This window comes from Scyliorhinus torazame, chromosome 3 (assembly GCF_047496885.1).
Source record: "Scyliorhinus torazame isolate Kashiwa2021f chromosome 3, sScyTor2.1, whole genome shotgun sequence".
Taxonomy (NCBI): domain Eukaryota; kingdom Metazoa; phylum Chordata; class Chondrichthyes; order Carcharhiniformes; family Scyliorhinidae; genus Scyliorhinus; species Scyliorhinus torazame.
In genome coordinates this window covers 316497274-316522919 of record NC_092709.1, presented here as the reverse complement: position 1 = coordinate 316522919, position 25646 = coordinate 316497274, and the positions used below count along the sequence as shown (strand labels likewise).

At 46.7% G+C, this 25646-nt stretch overlaps 1 protein-coding gene across 3 annotated transcripts in view; it reads right to left on the bottom strand.

The window, feature by feature from the left end:
• Positions 1-23048, bottom strand: part of LOC140409257 (transmembrane protein 127) — a 43802-nt gene extending 20754 nt beyond the window's left edge. The window contains exon 1 of one of the 3 annotated variants that reach the window (XM_072497596.1): positions 22667-23048. In XM_072497596.1, coding sequence (XP_072353697.1) covers positions 22667-23021 — 355 coding nt within the window. In that variant the 5' untranslated portion in view covers positions 23022-23048. Of the gene's footprint in view, positions 1-22050; positions 22163-22666 lie in introns of those variants that run through there. The other 2 variants (XM_072497595.1, XM_072497597.1) reach the window with 2 other exon arrangements.
• Positions 23049-25646: the final 2598 nt, after the last annotated feature.

The following is a 25646-nucleotide window of genomic DNA, read 5'->3' as shown; positions in this document are numbered from 1 at the left end:
CCACAGCGACAGGGCTCCGTAGCTGGCCAAGCAAAATGCCTGGGCTCCAGCTTGGTCAGACAGCGATCTGCTATCAAGCCACAGCGGCTGTTCTCTGTATCAACCATCCAGCCCAGTAAGAGAAGGGTGCAGGAGGATTCACAACTTGGCTGGGCTTATACAAAATATATCACATTGATAAATCGTATTTGTTGTTTTGGCCTTTGCCTCCCTGGTAGCCCGGAGACGGATCCTTTTAATGTGGAGGGACTCGAAGCCCCAGAGTGTGGAGACTTGGGTCAGTGACATGGCTGGGTTTCTCAGGCTGGAGAAAATAAAGTTTGCCTTGAGAGGGTCAATGCTGGGGTTCTCTCGGAGGTGGCAGCCTTTCGTCGACTTTCTCGGGGAAAATTAAAATGTCAGCAGAAGCAGCATTCTGAAGGGGGGGGCGAGTTGGTGCAATATGATTGAGGGATGTATAGAAGGGGTTAGGTGGGTAATGTCTTTTTTTTTACCATGTTGATGTTTAAGTTATTATTATTGCGTTTGTTATTGTTATAAAAATTTTAGCAAATACTTCAATAAAAATATTTTTTTTTAAAAGATAAATCGTATTTGTAAAAACAAAGGATGGCATGGCATTGCAGCCAAAATCAATGTCATAAATTTGAAAAGGCGGCAGCACGGTGGCGCAGTGGGTTAGCCCTGTTGCCTCACGGCGCCGAGGTCCCAGGTTCGATCCCGGCTCTGGGTCACTGTCCGTGTGGGGTTTGCACTTTCTCCCAGTGTTTGCGTGGATTTCGCCCCACAATCCAAAGATGTGCAGGTTAGGTGGATTGGCCACGCTAAATTGCCCCTTAATTGGAAAAAATTAATTGGGTACTCTAATTTTATTTATTTTTAATTTGAAAAGGTGTGACAATTTTGAAATGTGTCCTGGCCCATAATAAATGTAACGTCGGTCATAAATCGAACACCCTGAAGCCAAGGATTGCCTGTATATGAATTTCATTGCCAATGTGACATTAGGTATGTTGGGTGTACGTCCCTAGGACTGGTGGATCATATAAAACAACATGTCCCTTCTGCTCTTCGCAACAGACAAGGTACAGACTGTACCCAACCTGCCGGTGTTTTCAAAACATAAAACAGTTCCAATCTCAGATGTGATTCTGCAATTGGACAACATTTTCTAAATAAAATTACGCTGACAACCAATTTAAGATGGTCATTGAGGCTCTTAGTGTGCAGCATTTAATGGGCTGGAAGCTACATACATTGATAAACAAGGCCCTGTTCTTTGCAGACAGAAGGAACATTTACACACACTGCACGTGTTTCAGGGAAACAAAATAAATGACAGTCATGGATTCATTCCACAGGGCAATGTCTTGACTAATCAGAGTCAAGCTGCATGGTTTAAGTTGCAAATAATGCTTGGCAGTTAACTGTCAATCACCATCAACTGGTGCATTTTCCATGGCAATTAGTCCACCAATCAGAGTCCAACTACAACCAATCAGCACCCTCTTCCCATTCAGTATAAAGTTGTTGTTTACCCTAACATTGGTATTCTTGTGATTGGCCTGATGAATGCAAGAATACAATAAGGGGAGGTTGTGGCGTAGTGGTGCTGTCACTGGACTAGTAATACAGAGACCCAAGGCATTGCCCTGGGATCCTATTTTTTAAATTTAGAGTACCCAAATATTTTTTTTTCCAATTAAGGGGAAATTTAGAGTGGCCGATTCACCTACCGTGCACATGGACAGCGACCCAGGGTCGGGCTTGAACCCGGGTCCTCAGCAGACTCCAGATGTGGCTGACTCTTAAATACCCTCTGAAAGGGCCGAGTGAGCCACACAGTTCAAGGGCAATTAGGTCCGTGACACCCACATCCCATGAACAAATTTTTAAAAAGGCGAAAACCTTTGACAAAATGTCTTTTTTCAGCAGTACTCAAGTTCCGTACGACCAAACAATTAGAAATAAATGTATCCACTGAAACTTGCTATGATGCAAGTGTAATATTCTTCCACCCACCCAAAAAAAAAACACACAACAACCTGAAAGCTGAACTAGAGTGGCAAGCCTTTTCTGGTGATCCCGAGTCACGCTACATTTACCTAGATTTGGGCAGATAAAGGCACACTCTGGTTCGTAAGTGACACAGGGTTCGCTTAATAAAAGTGGCCAGGGCGAGTCTAATGTATAAACCCAAAACAGGATCGTATTTTACCTTCACATTATTCTCCTCTCTGCTGGGTCAATGCCAAGCTACAAAGGGGGAAAATCAAGACGTGTCCCACCATCGGTTCACTACTCTGCGATTGCTGCTGAAAGTAACACAGGCTGCGAATATTGAGCGAGAGGAGGACTGTACGTGGCCGTAACACTTCTTTGATAAAAGAGCCTATTAGGGTGCACTTATGAATGATGGTAATTGGGGGAGCTGGAGAGCTGTTGTTGCCGACGGAGCCACATCCCCAATGTAAATCAGCCTCTTCAAGAAAGCAGAGAAGAAAACGGAAGAGGCAAAGTCCCTACCTAATTAACCGTCATATATCTAAAATATATTACAAAATGCCCACACTGCAGTTCTACCATTGATCATAATTCAGCAATGGGCGGCACGGTGGCACAGTGGCTGGCAGTACTGCCTCTCAGCTCCAGGGACCCGCCTTCAATTCCACCTGGGTGACTGTGTGTGTGGAGTTTGCACTTTCGCCCCGTGTCTGCGTGGGTTTCCTCCGGGTGCTCCAGTTTCCTCCCACAGTCCAAGGATGTGTAGGTTAGGTAGATTGGCCATGCTAAATTGCCCCTTAGTGTCCAAAGGTTTGGTGTCGTTTCTGGGTAATGGGGATACGTTGGAGACGTGGACTTAAGAAGGGTGCTCTTTCCAAGGGCCGGTGCAGTCTCGATGGGCCAAATGGCCTCCTTTTGCACTTTAAATTCTATGATTCTATGATTCCAGCAATGATTCATCGAATGAGTTGTAGGTTAGCCCATTATTACAAATGACATCCAATACTTATCCCTCCCAGTGTGCAATAGGTTATGGATAGGAAAATATGACTGTGAAACAAGCCATACTGTATCATCCCCCATACAAACCACATACTCACAAACTGGTGTTACAGTGACAGAAATAGAACCAATTTGACACACAGCTCATTTGGTACAGGATAAAACCTGATATACGTGAGGTGGGGTGGCTATAACCATTAAATGATATATCACACCCACCCCAGCTAAGCCCATTTTGCTTTCACTCGCCCTTTTGCAGCATTGTTCTTGGCTCTCTTTGATGTACAGTGGTGATATATTCCACTAGTTGAACCTGAACCTAGGTCTCAGGAGGTCTCTGGAAAGTCCCTTCCCACATCCTCCCCAATCTAACTCATAGGAAGTGTTTGCAAATGAAGCCATGTAAAATAATGCTCTACTTGCAATAGGTATTGGACTCCAAAAGTATACACACAATTGAAATCGCATGATTTCAATGAAATCAAGCATGCAAAAGTTATACATGGGAAACAGCCCCAGGACGTTTTGAGTTTCCCGGTACCACATTGTAGACCCAGCTATGGTCAGCTCCCTCATGATTGAGTGCAGAAGTAGAGTGGGGCTGTTCATCAGTGATTACACAAAGCTCAGTTCCAGTTCCAGTTCCTCGAGTAGTTAGTGAGTCAATGGCTACACGTAACAACACCTGGTTAACATGAATGGAAAGCAACGTCCATCCCAGAACTATGGTAGCCAAAATGGTAGCCAACCCCAACAGCAGGAAACCAAACAACCCTCTCTCTCCTGACATCAACATCCTGCGGATCACCATTAATCTTAAATAAGTCAACCACAAAACTGGCTTAAGTACTGGAGATGGTCAGTGCATGGAGATCCTGCAGGACGGACACGAGTGAACCCGATCTTTTTGTTTTACAACAATCCAGTAGTTTCATGATTATTATTGAGATTACCATTTTATGACTATAAATATCACTATGACTCTGTTCACTGGGTGGAATGATGCCTTGTAGGAAGTATCAAACTATTGCCACGGAACAAACACCACATGTTAGCACTACTTAGGAGTAAGGATTAATGAATGATCAAAATATGGTTAGTTATGTGGCCAAAATTGATAAAGTAGACCTTATTCTTTTTATGAGAAAATGATTAGTTTCAGGAGTAAGTTACATAGACTCAAAAGTCACAAGATTCTGGCTACAAATTCTTTGTTTTTGGCTGCTATAAATATCAACACATAAGTAGTCCACACAAGTGTGATGTATAAACCTGTCTATTAGCTGTAGTAAGAATGGTTTCCTGTTTCTCACTGGGACACATTTTCAAAGATGTTCATGTCATGAGTATGGGGGAGGCAGGAACTGGTGGAATTTATCAAACCTAAAAGGCAGAAATACTTCATTTAAAAAGTGAACAGAGTGTATAAAGGAATATGGGGGGAAAATGGAAAGCAAATATTTAAAAATTGTACATTATGTAGCAGCTGCCCCACATTTTTAAGTATCTAATCTGAAATCTCTGTATCGGCAGTAACTGCACTGAATCAATACAGGGACATTCAAAAGTTATAGGAACTTGCAGCAAATTTACAGAGCGATAAGACAAGAAGCAGAAAGCTATAGGAGATATTAGGAGGCAGCTAAAGGCTTTGTCAAACTGATGAGTTTCAAGGAGGGCCTTGAAATTGGTGAGACCAGAGAGGTTTAAGGCTTACATTCCAGAGCCTAGAGCCTTTGCAGCTTGATATACAGCCAGCAGTAGTGAAGCAAGCGCAGGGAGAGTGTGCAAAAGGCTAGAATAAGAGGGGAAAATTTGATTTTGCACGTGGCAGGGGGAGACGGGCTGTAGAGTTGAGGAAGGTTACGAACATACATACAAACAAATGTACGAATTAGGAAGAGTACATCATTTGGCCTCTCAAACCTGCTCTGCATTCAATGGCTGATCGGCGTTTACCCTTTGACTCCCTTGTCATATCTAATTCAGCTTTCAAAGTATCCAATGACCCTGCTTCATCTCCATCTTAAATGCGAGACCCTTTGGGCTGGATTCTCCAAAAATGGGGCTATGTCGGCGCAACATCGAGGGCCGAAGGGCCTGTACTGCGCTGTAATGTTCTATGTTCCATGTCCCCACGTCGGCGTAAAAACTCTGGCGCTTCACTCCAAACTTTTCTTAAAAAAATAAAGACCAATTCACCTACCTGCTGGGAGGGACCCGGGGAGCTTCACGCAGCTTTGGCTGGGGATAGGATCCAGGTCCGCTTCCGAGTCCGCTCATGCACATGGCGGCGGCCTCCAGCGGCCCCGCCAAATGCGACGGCGGACTCAGCCGGCGGACCTGGACCAACAAACAAGGTCCCACCGATCTGTCCCGCGCCGCTCCATATGACCTGCCCGATCGCCGCCCTGGAAGCCCATAAGGCCCCCCCCTGGTGCTTGATTCTTCCACCCCCCCGCCCCACCAGGGCGGCCACTCGAGAGCCCCGACCAGCCAGGCGTGGTTAGAACCACGCCATCGGGAATTCTGCCGGTCGGGACTGGAGTATCGCTGGGAGGGCCTTTGGCAATGGCCCCTCAGACGTGCCGCATAATTCGCGGGTGACTGTCTGAATGGCATTTGCACTTTCCCGCCGTGTCTGCATGGGTTTCCTCCAGGTGCTCCGGTTTCCACCCGCAGTCCATAGATTTGGTTAGGCCTAGATTGGCCAGGCTAAATTGCCCCTTAGTGGCCAAAGATGCGTAGGTTAGGCAGGGTTACAGTGGCAGGGCGGGTGAGTGGGCCTAAAGAGAGTGGTCTTTCAGAGGGTCGGTGCAGACTCGATGGGCCGAATGGCCTCCTTCTGCACTCCAGAATTCACTCTGTGCTGCTTATAATGCAGTTATGTCTTTCCTATAGGAGACCAAGCTATGCGTGGTATGGTTGATGTGGCCTCACCAACACCCTACACAAATGGAACAAAACTTGGCTACTTATGTATTCCATCCCCCTTGCAATAAATGACAACATTCCATTCACCTTCCTAACCACTTCCTGTTCCTGCATATTAACTTTTTGTGATTCACGTACCAGGGCGCAGGCTTGGAGGGCCCGTAGGGCTGTTCCTGTGCCGTATTGTTCTTTGTTGTCACCCACATCTCCCTCCATTTAAATAATATGCTGCTTTTCTATTCTTCCTACCAAATAGACAAGTTCACATTTTCCCACATTATGCTCCATCTGCCACTTTTTTATCCACTCATTTAACCTATTTATATTACCTTAGCAGACTCTTTGGACGCCGGAAAAGTAGCTCGCAACAGCGTTGCCGTTGAAAGCCGGGAGACCCGCCCACGGGATCTACCCGGCTCGCAATGCCTCGTGAGATTCAACGCAATCTTGCGAGACATTGCAATGCACGGGATCACATTTATCAAATCTGCATATTAGGGCAAGCAGTAAGCCTCACTCTAAAGTGCAGATTCTTATGGTATCGGGAGGCTTTGTGATTCGATCCCTTCGCCTCAGAGACCTTAGATGAGCGCCGTTCAGCACTGGTCCCCACAAACAGGGACGAGGCGGAACGGCACTTGCGGGGGTCTCCCAGAGGCCTCCAGTTGCATGCTGTAGCCATGTAAAATGGCTAACTCCCGATTAGAATGGCCAAACCCTGATTTAAAATGGAGAACGGAAGAGGCTGATGGGAAAATCAGCCAACAGGACTCAAACAGTCAGCTGCAGGCAAAACTGTGTATTCGCCTCTGGGGAGGCCAGACAGAATCGATACCTGCAGCCATCAACATGACAACACACCAGCCATCTGCATATAAATTAGGAATCCCCGGGAACAATATGCTACAAATTAGACACACAAAGCCAACCCAGACTTTTCGGCGCCAGCAGGAGCTGATACAAAGAGAGGTGACTGACCACCTCGAAACCGCCCATCGATCAAGGAATCGCTCCAGCATTGGAGAATATCGAACCAAGTGATTGGGACCAAGTCCAATCACTTGGAACCAGGTACAAGATCCGCCCCAAGAGGCGGGAAGCCCACGGGGACTATAACAATAGGAGCCAAGTTCAATTCGACCCTTCTTCTCCTCTCCGCACCCTTCTGCTGACCCTCTACAACAGCCGCAAGAAACAGTAAGTCTTACTCCAACGCTCGTTACGAGATAGACACTCCTGACTATCGACCTGTACTAGCTTTGAATCCCGCAGGCTCAGAACCCATACGAAAGGCCATTTGTTTCCCTGACCTGGTGGGCCATTTCCAAAGTTAAGTATTGGCCTGTTAGTTGTAGGAAGTAGCTTAGAAGTAGAATTACTGTATAAGTATTGATTGCTGTATATAATAAATGTACGTTGATTTAACTCTTACTAAGCAGTGTGTTGGATTATTGATCATAACTCGGACTTGAACCACGTGGCGGTATCAGAAAGATACCTGGCGACTCAAGAGCAAAGGTGACAGAACAAGAGCAATTAAACTAAGGCTAAAACGAGCAACAATGCCCTCAGGGAAGGGTGGTGCACTGGCATGTCAGTGCCAGCCTGGCACCCTGAGTGCCATCTAGGTGCCAACCTGGCACTGCCAAGGTGCTCAGCTGGCATTGTCTGCATGTGATTGGGCCGGAGTTAACCAATGTGGGTATTGGGGACCTGGGGTTGGGGGGGGGGGGGGGGGGGGCTGGGGTGTGGAGAGAGGCTGGGCACCCTCCCGTACTGCGTTCGGGCTGGGGGAAGGGGGGGTGGATTGTTTTGGGGGTCTCGGAGATCGGGACGCCATTTAAAGATGGTGTCCTGATCTCTTGCTACAATGGGAAGTTCCAGCGAGCGGAGCTCCCCAGTGTACAAAACGGAGCTATGTACAGCCTCAGCTGTGCATTCCCTGTTCAGGCCTCTTATTCAACACGAGTCACGTTGAATAGCCATGTATTTCTTGGCACTGCGTGCATCGGGAAACACGGAGCTAACATGCTCGCTATGGGACTTTGTTCGCTTTTGGTAGAATCGCGTTCCTTATGTCCTCTTCACAACTTACTTTCCTACCTATCTTTGAGTCGTCAGTAAATTTAGCAATCATGTATTCGGTCTCGTCTGACAAATCACTAATTTGTAGAGGCCACGAATGAACTTAAACACAAACTCCAGCTGGTGATAGTTATCCAGCACCAGGGGTGATAGTTATCCAGCACCCAGAGTTCCCACGTGGAACAAGATGTGCACTCCATGGATAGGAACCGCCTTCCCATTCCTCTATCTTTTAGAAAATAAAGCTTACTACTGAAAACAAAAGAGAAGATTTGAACCCATGACAAAGAATAAATGGTTTGCTGAGGGAGATGGTGCTTCAAACTTTCTGAGACAAGCCAAATCCAGAAGATACAATCTGAATAGTCACACAAAGTAGATAATTCTTGGGTACTGGAGAGGGAATCTGGAGTGCATCATTACAGGGAAGATTGTATCAGTACTGATTAACATCACACAGTCAGTTCTGAGCTTCTCCAGTAACCCTTCCAGAAATTACTGGCTACTGTGAAAAATGTTCTCAGTACTAATTACTAAATTGCTATTCATAGGGCTTTTTCTACCAACGTAGCTGTTTTTTGGCACAGATATCAGCTGTTAGCAGAAAGCTTCAGGAAGTTCCTATGTACTTTTTTAGTGGCAGATACGCTTGCCATTTGATCTAACTTCCTGTATCAGTACAATGACGACAGCAACAAGTTACATCACCTCTGCCAATAAGGTTTATAAATCACTGGAGAATGGCACGTGGCTATTGGACCAGATGCCTGGGGGCAAGAAAGATCTACAGAACAGTTTGAATTCAGACTTTGCCTCGCCACATCTCTCGCAAGCTTTAAAAGCCACATCAAAACTACCTCTTCAACCCACCTTCAGTTCCCATCCTATATGTCCCACCCACTTTTGGTTTGGTGCCCATGACTTCCCCTATAAAGCACCTTTGTGACTGAAAGGGTGCTGTATGAAGATCAGTCGTTATCATCATGACAGTGTTAAATCACTCAAGTTTCCTCCCTCAGCAGAACCACCTCATCTTCCAAAATCGGGACCATCTTTTTCCCAATAATACTAAGCAGGTGGGCCCAATAACCTAGTCTTGTTGACTGAAAAGCAGAGACACAAAGGTGAATAAAAGACATTTAGCTTCTGATTAGGAGGTTGGACTGTGAGTACTTACTTTCAAGGTAACAGGTTACTCCTCAATAACAATTGAAAGGCACTCAGGAGACTTAGCTTCACAAGGCAAATTGTATTTGTGGGAAATGTGCTGAAAAAGGTTGAACACTTATATTACAAAGAATCATAGAATCTCTGGTGTTGCAGGAGGCCATTCGGCCCATTGAATCTGCACAGACCCTACGAAAGAGCACTCTACTCAGTCCACTCCCCCATCCAACCTGCCCTATCCCCGTAACCTAACTTGCATTTCCCTGGACACTAAGGGGTAAGTTAGTCAAGATAGAACTTTTAGTGTGCGTTTCTCTCTCCCCATGTAGGTATATTACAACTGATCACAGGAGGCAATCGAACAATGCAGAAAATGTGGTGTTGACAGGAAGAGAAAGAAACAAACACCCAATTTGAAGCAAATTTTGACTTCTGCTCAACTAGAGACATGAGGTATGGTGCTCAGGGGCAGCATTGTGTGCCATATGCAAGATGCACTGCGGCAACTTGCCAAGGTTCCTTCAACAACAGCACCTTCAACCTGCAAACTCTACCACCTAGTAAGACAAGGGCAGCGTACGCCTGAAAAAGCCACAAACTACAAGTTCCTCTCAATGGCGGCACATAAACCTGACGTGGAAATGTACCACCATTCCTTCATCATTACAGGGTTGAAATCCTGGAACCCCCTCCCTCATAGCACTGCGGGTGTACCTATACCACATTAACTGCAGTGGTTCTAAAAGGTGGATCACCACTATTATCACTTGTATCATGGTGATACAAGGACTGATGGGCACAGGTTTAAGATTCTGGGCAAGAGTTGAAGGTGGAAAGTAAAAAAGAATGCTTTACGTAGCGTGGTAATGACCTGGAACGCAGGATGGTGGAAGAGGAAATGATCAATGACTTCAAAAGGAAATTGGGTGGGCACTTGAAGGAAATAAACCTTCAGGGGCTACAGGGATTGAACATGGACCCACTAGATTGCTCCCCGGGGAGCCCACATGGACGAAATAGGCTGAATGGCCTCCTTCTGGTAGGCACGGTAGCACTGCAGATCATGGTTGACCACAGTCAGGGAGGGCTCACAATTCTTCTTCAGATCCTGGGATCTTTAAAATCCACCTGAACAGACACGTGGGACTTCAATTTTGATTTTAACTGTATACATTAATGGGATGTGAGCAACATGTTAGCACTGTCGCTTCACAGCTCCAGGGTTCCAGGTTCGAGTCCCGGCTTGGGTCAATGTCTACGTGGAGACATTTCTTCACCTAAAGAGTGGTGAGCCGGTGGAATTCATTACCACGGAAATAGTTGATGCTAAAACGTTGAAGATATTCAAGAGGCGGCTAGATATAGTACTTGGGGCGAATGGGATCAAAGGTTATGGGGCGAAAGCAGGATTAGGCTATTGAGTTGGATGATCAGCCATGATCGTGATGAATGGCGGAGCAGGCTCGAAGGGCCAAAAGTCCTCCTCCTGCTCCTATCTTCTATGTATCTATGTCTGCACATTCTCTCAGTGTCTGCATGGGTTTCCTCCGGGTGCTCCGGTTTCTTCCCACAGTCCAAAGATTAGCAGCTTAGGTAGATTGGCCATGCTAAATTGCCCATAGTGCCCAAAAAGGTTAGGTAGGATTACCGGGATAGGGTGGAGGTGTGGATTTAAGCAGGGTGCTCTTTCCAAGGACTGGTGTAGATTTGATAGGCTGAATGGCCTCCTTCTGCACTGTACATTCTATGATTCTGGGCTGGAAATGACTCTGACCATCACCAACCCATAACCAACAGCAACAAGTGCTGGCCTTGCCAGCAATGCTCACATCCCATTAATGTATATCGTTAAAATGAAAATTGAAGTCCCACCTGTCTGTTCAGGTGGATTGTAAAGATCCCAGTATCTGAAGTAGAATAAAGAGCTTTCCCAGGCTGTGGTCAAATATTCCTCCTTCAAATATTACCATCTACAAAGAAAAACCCAAAATAATTTCTTATTCATCTCTATTGTTCATGGAATGTTGCTGATAGAGAAAGGCTGGTGCATTCACCTACCGAACAGTCATTGTGTGAAGCACTTATGACATGATTAAATACAATAAGCTGCATTGACATCCAAATATTAATTGACCAACATCCAAACTTTCACCATTTCTTTCTGAAAGGCACTGATACTTGGTGGCTCATGGTCAATGTTATATTGACCAAGTAAACACTTTCCACATGTTAACCAGGACAGTACCGGCTAACAGGCTAAACAGTCGGCTTCCCAGTTTAGAGCAATCCTGTCCTTAACTGTTCACAATAATTCCAGTAAAACCTATTGCATAACTATCAGGACCGGAACAATGGGCGATTTTCATGCGCCCTGCCCTTAAGAGTTCTCAGCATGGTCTAGAATTGCAGTATCTGGTTTGTCTGTAAAGTAGACTCCTTAAACCACCCCCACTTTGTGGCATTTTGCTGCAGATTAAGCACTTCAATGAAGGTGGTTCAACCCTCTCTTTGTGTACGTTTGTTCTCAGGATGTGGGTACCACCGGTAAGACCGCATTTATTGCCCATCCCTATTGAGACGGCACTGAGAGTAAACTAGATTTTACAAGTCGGAACTGCAAACGGTAACAACGGCAAGTACCGCCGTTGGCCAACTGCAACTGGCCAATGCTCCACTTTCCTAATTTGCAAGACTACAGTTTCCCAATAGACACTCCATGTCGTGTCCCTAGCCATGATCCCTCGACAATCATCCAAGCTGTTTTTGTAACAGCAGAGTTTGCACCTGCGAGAAGAATGGTTGAAACAATTATAGAGTGATGTGGAGATGCCGGCGTTGGACTGGGGTGAGCACAGTAAGAAGTCTTACAACACCAGGTTAAAGTCCAACAGGTTTGTTTCGATGTCACTAGCTTTCGGAGCGCTGCTCCTTCCTCAGGTGAATGAAGAGGTATGTTCCAGAAACACATATATAGACAAATTCAAAGATGCCAAACAATGCTTGGAATGCGACCATTAGCAGGTGATTAAATCTTTACAGATCCAGAGATGGGGTGACCCCAGGTTAAAGAGGTGTGAATTGCATCAAGCCAGGACAGTTGGAAGGATTTTGCAGGCCAGATGGTGGGGGATGAATGTAATGCGACATGAATCCCAGGTCCCGGTTGAGGCCGCACTCATGTGTGCGAAACTTGGCTATAAGTTACTGCTCGGCGATTCTGCGTTGTCGCGCGTCCTGAAGGCCGCCTTGGAGAACGCTTACCCGGAGATCAGAGGCTGAATGCCCTTGACTGCTGAAGTGTTCCCCGACTGGAAGGGAACATTCCTGCCTGGTGATTGTTGCGCGATGTCCGTTCATTCGTTGTCGCAGCGTCTGCATGGTCTCGCCAATGTACCACGCTGCGGGACATCCTTTCCTGCAGCGTATGAGGTAGACAACGTTGGCCGAGTCGCACAACTATGTACCGCGTACCTGGTGGGTGGTGTTTTCACGTGTAATAGTGGTGTCCATGTCGATGATCTGGCACGTCTTGCAGAGATTGCCATGGCAGGGTTGTGTGGTGTCGTGGTCACTGTTCTGAAGACTGGGTAGTTTGCTGCAAACAATGGTTCGTTTGAGGTTGCGCGGTTGTTTGAAGGCAAGTAGTGGGGGTGTGGGGATGACCTTGGCAAGATGTTCATTGTCATCAATGACGTGTTGAAGGCTGTGAAGAAGATGACGTAGTTTCTCCGCTCCGGGGAAGTACTGGACGACGAAGGGTATTCTGTCGGTTGTGTCCCATGTTTGTCTTCTGAGGAGGTCGGTGCGGTTTTTCGCTGTGGCGGTACCAGATCGCATTCTTGGCACCAGATACATCGATGACATTTTTTTCCTTTGGACCCACGGCGAAGAATCACTGAAACGACTACACGATGACATTAATAAGTTCCATCCAACCATCAGACTCACCATGGACTACTCTCCAAAATCCGTTGCATTCTTGGACACACTCGTCTCCATCAAGGACGGTCACCTCAGCACTTCGCTTTACCGCAAACCCACAGATAACCTCACGATGCTCCACTTCTCCAGCTTCCACCCTAAACACATTAAAGAAGCTATCCCCTATGGACAAGCGCTCCGTATACACAGGATCTGCTCAGACGAGGAGGAGTGTAACAGCCATCTACAGACGTTGAAAGATGCCCTCGTACGAACGGGATATGGCACTCGACTCATCGATCGACAGTTCCAACGCGCCACAGCGAAAAACCGCACCGACCTCCTCAGAAGACAAACATGGGACACAACCGACAGAATACCCTTCGTCGTCCAGTGCTTCCCCGGAGCGGAGAAACTACGTCATCTTCTTCACAGCCTTCAACACGTCATTGATGACGATGAACATCTTGCCAAGGTCATCCCCACACCCCCACTACTTGCCTTCAAACAACCGCGCAACCTCAAACGAACCATTGTTTGCAGCAAACTACCCAGTCTTCAGAACAGTGACCACGACACCACACAACCCTGCCATGGCAATCTCTGCAAGACGTGCCAGATCATCGACATGGATACCACTATTACACGTGAAAACACCACCCACCAGGTACGCGGTACATACTCGTGCGACTCGGCCAACGTTGTCTACCTCATACGCTGCAGGAAAGGATGTCCCGAAGCGTGGTACATTGGCGAGACCATGCAGACGCTGCGACAACGAATGAACGGACATCGCGCAACAATCACCAGGCAGGAATGTTCCCTTCCAGTCGGGGAACACTTCAGCAGTCAAGGGCATTCAGCCTCTGATCTCCGGGTAAGCGTTCTCCAAGGCGGCCTTCAGGACGCGCGACAACGCAGAATCGCCGAGCAGAAACTTATAGCCAAGTTTCGCACACGAGTGCGGCCTCAACCGGGACCTGGGATTCATGTCGCATTACATTCATCCCCCACCATTTGGCCTGCAAAATCCTACCAACTGTCCTGGCTTGATGCAATTCACACCTCTTTAACCTGGGGTCACCCCATCTCTGGATCTGTAAAGATTTAATCACCTGCTAATGCTCGCATTCCAAGCATTGTTTGGCATCTTTGAATTTGTCTATATATGTGTTTCTGGAACATACCTCTTCATTCACCTGAGGAAGGAGCAGCGCTCCGAAAGCTAGTGACATCGAAACAAACCTGTTGGACTTTAACCTGGTGTTGTCAGACTTCTTACAATTATAGAGTGAGAAGAGAGGTTGTTAGCTTTTGCAAGGTTGAAAACCATAACAGTGGAGAAATATCTAAAACATATAACTATAATAAATATAAATACAGGGTGGGATGACAGGTTGTGTTCTAGAATCATCGGATCCGTAGAGTGCAGTAGGAGGCCATTCAGCCCATCGGGTCTGCACCGGTCTTATGAAAGCGTACTTCACCCAAGCCCACTTCCCGTCCGATCCCAATAATCCGTCAGTCTAACCTACACATCCCTGGACACCAAGGGGCAATTTAGCATGACCAATCCGCTAACCCACACATCTTTGGACCGTGGGAGGAAACTGGAGCACCCAGAGGAAACCCACACAGAAATGGGATAATATGCAAACTCCAGAGTCACCCAAGGCTGGAATTGACCTGGGTCGCTGGCGCTGTGAGGCAACAGTGCTAACCACTGTGTCACCGTGCCGCCCGTGAGGTTCTAGCTTTAAAAAATTCTTTTAGGGGGGTGTGGGCATCACTGGCAAGGCCAGCATTTGTTGCCCGTCCATATATAACCTTGAACTGAGTGTCTTGCTAGGTCATTTCAGAGGGCAGTTAAGAGCGAACCACATTGGGTCTGGGGTCACATGTAGGCCAGACCAGGTAAAAATGGCAGATTTCCTTCTCTTTTAGTGAACCTGATGGAGTTTGACAACAATTGGCAATGGTTTCATGGTCACTATTATTGAGACTGGCTTTCAATTGCAAATCTTATTAATTGTATTTAAATTCTACCAGTTGCCATCGTGGGATTTGAATCTCTAGAGAATTAGCCTGGACTGTTGTTACTAGTTTAGCAACATTAACATGCTCCTACTCCATTGGAGGCATTGAGAACCTTAATAACAAATGTCTCCTGTTATAAGTAAAAACAAATTTTCTATTTTAGAAACCTGACCTTTGGTTTCCAATTTTCTAGCTTAGAAATGTGGGAAATTAAAAAGGCTCCACTGTCCAAAGCCAGGAGTCTAACAGACCAGATAAATGCAATTCAACAACTGTGAACATAACTGCATCATACTAAACTCAATCACTGACAGTTTCTATACTAACTTGTATCGTTATCCAAAACTCCACATTATACTGTGCTCCATATCACCAGCTGTCTCTGTGCAATCTTCATCTAGGAGGATCTGAAAGTATATTTAGTGGGTTTATAAGTGCACTTATAATAAAGCAATGGAGAAGATGTAACTTTTCTGTGGTCCGGTGTCCTCCATTATAAGTCATTTTATTTGAATTGAGAAATAAGTGCTGTCTACACTGGCCCATCCGACAATTTAATTAATGCGGCAGACACAAGGGAGCATCAACCAGCAAGTTCCCTTCCAAACTGCACAGCATCCTGATTTGGAACTATAATCGCTGTTCCTTCACTGCCACTGGGTCAAAATCCTGGAACTTCCTAACAGCACAGTGGGTGTACCAACACCACATGGACTGCAGCAGTTCAGCAAGGCAGCACATCATCAATACCTTTAAGGGCAATTAGGAATGGGCAATAGGACATAGAACATACAGTACAGAAGGAGGCCATTCGGCCCATCGTGTCTGCACCGACCCACTTAAGCCCTCACTTCCACACTATCCCCGTAACCCAATAACCCCTCCTAACCTTTTTGGACACAAAAGACAATTTAGCATGGCCAATCCACATAACCTGCACATCTTTGGACTGTGGGAGGAAACCGGAGCACCCGGAGGAAACCCACACAGACACGGGGAGAACGTGCAGACTCCACACAAACAGTGACCCAGCGGGGAATCGAACCTGGGACCCTGGCGCTGTGAAGCCACAGTGCTAGTCACTTGTGCTACCGTGCTGCCCTGTTGGCAATAAATGCTGGTCTAGTCAGTGACATCCAAATCCTATGAGAGAATATATATAAAAACATACTGCAGTGTGTGGCTGCTCTTATATTTTGCTCGCTGCTTTTCTCAGTAATATTAACATTTTGTAATTATTAAATTAGATTTTGTCCACATTCGGAGTAGATTGCCTACTTGCATGTGCTTTTTATACACTAATCAGATTACATTCCATCTGCATTAAATGTTAAAGTGCTCCTTGATTTGCTCAACAACAGGGATTCTGTGTCTTTCGTAGTCACGTGATAAAGAAAGGTTCTGAGGGAGTATCATGTGGCCTCTTGCCTTAAAGTGACCTCATGCAGAAACAATAATTAAATGCTTGTTTGAAATCAAAGGTTATTCTAAGTTTTATTTTCAGTTTTCCTCCTTTCCCTGATTAGCAAGAATCAGTAAGATGCCAACATGCAGTCATTCCTTAGCCCGGAGTCTAAAGAGAGTTTGCTAGCAGTCTATTTACCTGGTACAAAGGCATGAAGGAGCAACACAACCAAATTCAATGGCAATACCCAAAGGGACCCAATTCCCAGTTCCAATCACTGGAAATAATCCACATAGAACACTTCCATCTGAGGCTGGTTTCATTTTGACAATGGTTACTTTTAAACTCAGGAACAGACTTACCAATCTATTTTTAATAGACTTAACAATAATTTTCTTGCAATTCAGCAAGATATCAATATATTGTTGTCAGGGACAATAAGTTGTAAAACAATCCTGTGAGTGTTTAAGAATGCATCAATGAGGTGAAGATATCGAATGACATAAAACATGTTAATGTTAACGAAAACATACTCGTCAAATCATTGTTGAAGCTCCCATTGTGTTAACTGTGCTAACTTATGAATGAATGGACCATTACCAAAGAGGTCACAAAACTTCCAGTTACCAGAGATAAAAGAATGTTTTGAGTGTGTACTTGGTTGCACAGTAAACATGCAACTTCAAAGTATCACTCAGTTTTGCAATGCAGATTTAAATTACTAGTCCTACCAATTCTTCAGAAAGTTGTGGGCTCGCGCCTTATCACAAGACTATAACACACAATCTCCGCAGGCCTGGTGGATTACTGTACTGTTAGAACTGTCATCCATTGGTTGAGATGTTGATCAAGGATTTACCCACCTATTCTGTGGGCTCAGGCGGGGAGGGGAATCTTCAAGATCTCAAAGTACTGGTTGAAGGTCTGAAGAGCTAGTTCTTCCTGTGTTCTGGTCACTGTCCCTTCCTCAACACCCAAGAAAATATCAACTGGTCATTCATCTCTTCATTGTTTAACGGCCCTGCAATTGCATAATTATTCGCAGCACAGAAAGAAGCCATTCAATCCAATAGGTCAGTGCTCGTGTTTATGTGCCAGACAAGCTTCCTCCCTTCTTCATCCAACCCCATTAACATACCCATCTATTCCTTTCACTTTCATGTGCATATCTAGCCATGAGTTCAATTTCTGCTGAGCTTGCTTGCACAGTAAGAAGTGCTGCAATTCAGTCATTCACTGTGGAAAGAGCTTAAAGCCATTTCTAAGAGACATAATGAAGTACAATATAAATGGAAGCCTTCCTTTCCCAAAATGTAATATGTTCTTGTAACCAGATGTTACGAGTGTTACATTGAGAATTATATAGACTTCAGAGGACAGAAACGGGCTACTCAAGCCATTTTTTAAAAATGTATTTATGGGATGTAGCCATCACTGGCTAGACCAGCATTTTTTTGCTCATCCCTTGAGAAGGTGATGGCGAGTTGCCTTCCTGAACCGCTGCAGTCCCGAGTTGTAGGTACACCCACTGTGCTGTCAGGGAGGAATTTTCCAGGATTTTGACCCAGCGACAGTGAAGGAATGGCGGTATATTTCCAAGTCAGGATGGTGGGGGGCTGGTTACTCCATACGAGCATGTTAATAATGTGTTATAATAGGTGATGGGTTCTAATAGAAGCTGGATAACTCGGTAAACACGGCACCCTTTTGATCATTATCGTAAGCAACAGGAACAAAAAACATCTGGGGTTTTTCTAGCCCAGAGGCAAAGAATCAATTGTAGCATCCACGTGACACCAGTTAAAATACAGAATTTGATAAATCCAATGGGGACCATTTGGCACAATGTTCCTGTGCCAGCTCACTGAAACTGCATTAGTCCCAGTTCCCTGCCGTTAAATTTATTTTTTCTAGTGATGGACATAGAGTCATAGAATCTCACAACACAGAAGGTGAAATTAGCACAGGGAGCCAATTGTTCCCCATTGTTTTCACCAAAACACCTCAACAAATCAGAACAGACTTGCCAACCTGACAGCAGCCCTTTTTCTCCTACAGTATCAATTGCTACGGGCGTCGGAAATGAATTAAATGAAATGAAATTTGACATTCTTGCTATTGACCTAATAAGTGCAAGACGAAAAGCTTGACCAACATACCTGTCTTTCCAGCAGTATTCAGAGCAGGAACATAGGAATACAGAACTTGGGAGTAGGAGTAGGCTATTTGAGGGCAGCACAGTGGCGGTGGTAGCAGTGTAGTCTTACGGCGCTGAGGTCCCAGGTTCGATCCCGGCTCTGGGTCACTGTCCGTGTGGAGTTTGCACATTCTCCCCGTGTTTGCGTGGGTTTCACCCCCACAACCCAAAGATGTGCAAGGTAGGTGGATTGAACATGCTAAATTGCCCCTTAATTGGAAAAAATGAATTGGGTACTCTAAATTTTTTTTTTAAAGGAGTAGGCTATTTGGCCCCATTAAGCCTGCTCTGCCATTCGATAAGATCATGGCTGATCTGGCTATGGTCACAACTCCACTATCCTCATTGACTTCAGGAAGCAAAGTACTGTCCACACCCCTATCAGCATCAACGGGGCCGAGGTGGAGATGGTTAGCAGTTTCAAATTCCTAGGGGTGCACATCTCCAAAAATCTGTCCTGGTCCACCCACGTCGACGCTACCACCAAGAAAGCACAACAGCACCTATACTTCCTCAGGAAACTAAGGAAATCCGGCATGTCCACATTGACTCTTACCAACTTTTACAGATGCACCACAGAAAGCATCCTATCGGGCTGCATCACAGCCTGATATGGCAACTGCTCAGCCCAAGACCGCAGGAAACTTCAGACAGTCATGAACGCTGCCCAGTCCATCACACGAACCTGCCTCCCATCCATTGACTCCATCTACACCTCCCGCTGCCTGGGGAAAGCAGGCAGCATAATTAAAGACCCTACCCACCCGGCTTACTCACTCTTTCAACTTCTTCATCGGGCAGGAGATACAGAAGTATGAGAACACACACGAACAGACTCAAAACCAGCTTCTTCCCCGCTGTCACCAGACTCCTAAACAACCCTCTTATGGACTGACCTGATTAACACTACACCCCTGCATGCTTCACCTGATGCCTGTGTTATGTAGTTACATTGTGTACCTTGTGTTGCCCCATTATGTATTTTCTTTTCAGTACACGTGACAATAAACAAAAAATCCAATCCTGACTGCTCCCCCATAACATGCAGGAACATGGGCGTCTGAGATGTTCCTTCATCAACCCATTAGTCCAGACTCCTTCATACCGTTACCTCACAAAACAACCATTAATCTCAGTCCGGAAACCGCCAAAACAGAATCTAGAGAGTTCCAAATTTCCACCACCCATTGTGCAAAAACGTACTTTCTGATTTTGCTCCTAAAATGGCCATTTTAAATTTAAAAAAAAAGTTTAGTGCACCCAATTCATTTTTTTCCAATTAAGGGGGCAATATAGCGTGGCCAATCCACCGAGCCTGCACATCTTTGGGTTGTGGGGGTGAAACCCACGCAGACACGGGGACAATGTGCAAACTCCACACGGACAGTGACCCAGAGCCGGCATCGAACCTGGGACCTCGGCGCCGTGAGGCAACACGGCTAACCCACTGTGCCACCGTGCTGAGATACCATTTTTAAAGGGTGCTCCGATCTCAGAATATTGCTGCAGCCCTCCCCCTAATCGCTCGATAAGCCCCCTTGCCTCAATTAGTGGCAGCAGACCCCCCCCTGCCCGCAAGTGAGCAACACTTTGTTATGGGTTCACCTAATGCCCCCCCCCCCCCCCACCTCAGTTTCCCCCTTCAGTATCTGCCTCTTGGCAGCACCAACCTGGCACCTAGCACTCCAAGGGGAGTAAGGGGGTGAGTACCCTCCCTACACTTGCCTCCAAAGTGCCAAGGGGGGATCCCTCAGGGGATGTGAGGTCAGGGGGGGGGGGGGGGAAGTGCTTGGGCTGGGCTGGAGGGGCTCAGGTCAGGGGTCTTTCCTGGGATGGAGGTTGTTTGGCTCGTCGTCCGATCTGTAGCCTTGAAAATAATTAAACTGTCTTTCAGCCTGTCATGTTCCAGTTTACAATTTTCCCTCTGATGTGTTGGAAACTCCCAACATGTCAGGATCAATGATCAAAAGAAGAAAGTGACAGTGTTCCTTCTGGAGCCATTTTCTCGGTATTGGTTCCATCAAAACCTTTCATAATTTTAAAGAACTCAAGCAGGTCGATGAGAGGGAACCAAAATGTTCCGGAGATGAAAAAGATTTAAGTCTTAGGAACTGAGCACTGCGAAGTAGCAGGATCAGCACGGGGCCAAATATAGTCGCCATAGTGCCAAATGACCATAAGCTGCTTTCCTCTTTCGCAGGGGGAGCTGACTGGTGGTGATTTAACCTGAGGATCACCACACCTCAGGCGAGCGGCAAGGTTGGGAAGGCATGAATAACCTCAGATGGTATGGGACTTGAACCCGTGCTGCTGGCCTCGCTCTGTATCACGAACCAGCTGTCCAGCCAACGAATAAAGTATGTGTTGAGAGCATAGGGAAGGTGTTAGTGTCTGTGGTAGCACAGCCCCCAAGTCACAAGGTTGTGAATCCAGGCCCCATTTCAGAATTTGAGTGCCTAATCCCGTCTGGACTCTTCCAGTGCATTCTGTCGGAGGCAAAATTTTTTAGATGAGAGATTAAACCCACATCAATCCTTTCAGATTGCCAAAGTGCTGATTGAGAAAGAGCACCTAGTCTTGTGGGTCTCTGTAATGATCCCACACCAACATCACCAAAACTGAATCTTGTCAAGAGCAGCAGTCTCATCTTGCCAAAGTCATCCCCACCCCCCCACTACTTGCCTTCAAACAACCGCGCAACCTCAAACAAACCATTGTTTGCAGCAAAATACCCAGCCTTCAGAACAGTGACCATGACACCACACAACCCTGCCATGGCAATCTCTGCAAGACGTGCCAGATCATCGACATGGATACCACCATTACACGTGAGAACACGACCCACCAGGTACGCAGTACATACTCGTGCAACTCGGCCAACGTGGTCTACCTCATACGCTGCAGGAAAGGATGTCCCGAAGCGTGGTACATTGGCGAGACCATGCAGACGCTGCGACAACGAATGAACGGACATCGCGCGACAATCACCAGGCAGGAATGTTCCCTTCCAGTCGGGGAACACTTCAGCAGTCAAGGGCATTCAGCCTCTGATCTCTGGGTAAGCGTTCTCCAAGGCGGCCTTCAGGACGCGCGACAACGCAGAATCACCGAGCAGAAACTTATAGCCAAGTTCCGCACACATGAGTGCGGCCTCAACTGGGACCTGGGATTCATGTCGCATTACATTCATCCCCCACCATCTGGCCTGCGAAATCCTACCAAATGTCCTGGCTTGACACAATGCACACCTCTTTAACCTGGGGTAACCCCATCTCTGGATCTGTAAAGATTTAATCACCTGCTAATGCTCGTATTCCAAGCATTGTCTGGCATCTTTGAATCTGTCCATACATATGTTTCTGGAACATACCTCTTCATTCACCTGAGGAAGGAGCAGCGCTCCGAAAGCTAGTGACATCGAAACAAACCTGTTGGACTTTAACCTGTAAGTGTAACTGTTGGACTTTAACCTGTAAGACTTCTTACTGTGCTCACTGCGGAATGGTAGGGCTGTGCTGTGCGAAAACTTGGCCAACTGCCTGCCCTACTTTTGATCGATCAAAAAGTACCCCATTGGCTTGTTAAAGCACTTCAGGGTGTCCTGAGGTGACGCAGCTGCCATTAATGTGTTCATGTTATTTTCCATAACTCAACCTGGCAACTTTGATGATCTAGTTAGTGATCAGTGTCACCCCAGGATTTAACTGGGGCATGTTTTCTGTGTTCCTCCTTCCTGGGCCTGGGGGGGGGCGGGGTATACAAGGTTTGTAAAGTAAGGTTTAAAGAGAGGAGGGGGGATAACTGGTGCTGGTGTTTATGAAACTCTCAGGCTATTGAGGGAGGCGGGGGTGTCCACCTCTAACAGGAGGGAGCTGTCTACAAGTGGCACTGCCCCCCGCCCCCGCCCGCTTTACCTGCGGTGAGGTTTCCCTGCAGACGCACCACATAAGCCACTCCGTAGATCTGCGGGGAGGTGCCGTTCATGGAGACCTGGAACCAGTTGGGATCGGCCACGGCCGTGCACAGCGCCACCACCGAGAAGCACTGAGTGACAGCGGCCGGCAGGTTGCGATTCTGCGGCACCGGCAGCCCGCTTTCCATTCCCGCCCCCGCCGCGCTGGATTGCCACTGAGCGGCGTCTCGGCGAGCAGAGGGTGGCGGAGCGGATAGCGAACAGGAACCGGCCCCCTGACGTGCGCACTGCGTGGCCGCGGTGACACACAAAGGACTATTCACCCATTGGCGTGTGTCGAGCAGGTCCCGGGGCATCGCAATGTTCAGATCACTACTTCCCCTCCTCCAACACTGCCTGTCCTCCAATGACCAGCAACTCCGAGGAGGAAACGCTTGCCCGCCCCAAAGCTGGGCCGTGCCGTGTCCACTCGGAATCCCCAATCACCAACTTCCTCCAACTCACAACAGAATTTTACATCCCGACTTCTGGATGTCCGGGAAATGAGGCACACTGACTAAAACCCGCTGATTTAGAAAGCAATCGGTGCTGTAACGCGGACTTTTTTGAGGATTTTCCAGGCTTTAGAATCATAGAATTCCGACAGTGCAGAAGGAGGCCATTCGGCCCATCGGGTCTGCACTGGCTAGGGTAGCACGGTGGCGCAGTGGTTAGCATTGCTGCCTCGTGGCGCTGAGGTCTCAGGTTCGATCCCGGCTGTGGGTCACTGTCCGTCTGGAGATTGCACATTCTTCCTGTGTTGCGTGGGTTTCACCCCACAACTCAAAGATGTGCAGGGTAGGTGGATTGGCCAAGCTAAAATAGCCCCTTAAATGGAAAAAATGAATTGGGTACTCAAAATTTGTTTTAAAAAAGGGTCTGCACCGTCTCTTTGAATAAGGACCCTACCCATGTCCACTCCCCTCTCCACTCCACCCTATTCCTGTAACCCCATAACCAAACCTGCACATCCCTGGACACTTAAGGGCAATTTATCATGGTCAATCCACCTAACCTGCACATCTTTGGTCTTTCGTAGGAAACCAGAGCACCTAGAGGAAACCCAGGCATAAGACCATAAGACATCGGAGCAGAATTAGGCCACTCGGCCCATCGCGTCTGCTCTGCCATTCAATCATGGCTGATATTTTCTCATCCCCATTCTCCTGCCTTCTTCCCATAACCCCTGATCCCCTTATGAATCAAGAACCTATCTATCTCTGTCTTAAAGACACTCAGTGAATTGGCCCCCACTGCCTTCTGCGGCAGAGTTCCACAGATTCACCATCCTTGGGCTGAAGAAATTCCTCCTCATCTCTGTTTTAAAGGATCGTCCCTTTAGTCTGAGATGGTGTCCTGTGGTTCTAGTTTCTCCTACAAGTGGAAACATCCTCTCCACGTCCACTCTATCCAGGCCTCGCAGTATCCTGTAAGTTTCAATAAGATCCCCCCTCATCCTTCTAAACTCCAACATGTACAGACCCAGAGTCCTCAACTGTTCCTCATACGACAAGTTCTTCATTCCAGGGATCATTCTTGTCAACCTCCTCTGGAGCCTTTCCAAGGCCAGCACATCCTTTCTTAGATACGGGGCCCAAAACTGCTCACAATACTCCAAATGGGGTCTGACCAGAGCCTTATACAGCCTCAGAAGTACCTGCCTGGTCTTGTATTCTAGCCCTCTTGACATGAATGCTAACATTGCATTTGCCTTCTTAACCACCGACTGAACCTGCACGTTAATCTTAAGAGAATCGTGAACAAGGACTCCCAAGTCCCTTTGTGCTTCTGATTTCCAAAGCATTTCCCCATTTAGAAAATATTCTATGCCTAAATTCCTCCTTCCAAAGTGCATAACCTCACACTTTTCCACATTGTATTTCATTTGCCACTTTATGGCCCACTCTCCTAACTTATCCAAATCCTTCTGCAGCCCCCTTGCTTCCTCAATACTACCTGTCCCTTTCCAGGTCTTTATATCATCTGCAAACTTAGCAACAGTGCCTTCAGTTTATTCTTCCAGATCATTAATGTATATTGTGAAAAGTTGTGGTCCCAGCACAGACCCACACCACTAATACCGGCTGCCATCCTGAAAAAGACCCCTTTATCCCCACTCTCTGCCTTCTGCCAGTCAGCCAATCCTCTATCCATGCCAGGATCTTACCCTTAACACTATGGGCTTTTAATTTATTTAACAGTCTCCTATGCGGCACCTTGTCAGAGGCCTTCTGGAAACCTAAATAAATCACCTCCACTGGTTCTCCTTTGCCTAACTTCCTTGTTATCTCCTCAAAGAACTCTAACAGATTTGTTAGATATGACCTCCCTTTGACAAAGCCATACTAACTCAGTCCTATTTTACCATGCACTTCCAAGTACTTCGCGATCTCATCTTTAATAATGGACTCTAAAATCTTACCAATGACCGAAGTCCGGCTAACCGGCCTATAATTTCCCGTCTTCTGCCTCCCTCCCTTCTTAAACAGCGGTGTTACATTAGCCACTTTCCAGTCCTCTGGGACCCTTCCTGCCTCCAATGATTCCGGAAAGGTCATCACTAATGCCTCCACAATTTCCTCAGCTATCTCTTTCAGGACCCTGGGGTGTAGTCCATCCAGTCCAGGTGACTTATTCACCTTCAGACCTTTCAGTTTCCCCAAAACCTTCTCCTTAATAATGGTCACTGCACTCACCTCTGTCCCCTGGTTCTCCTGGAGCTCTGGAATCCCACTGGTGTCTTCCACCGTGAAGACTGATGCAAAGTAACTATTCAGTTCTTCTGCCATTTCTTTGTTTCCTATTATTCCTTCTCCAGCCACATTTTCCAGTGGTCCAATGTCTATTTTTGCCTCTCTCTTACCTTTTATATATTGAAAAAAACTCTTTCCATCTTCCATTATATTACTAGCTAGCTTGCACTCGTACTTCATCTTCTCCCC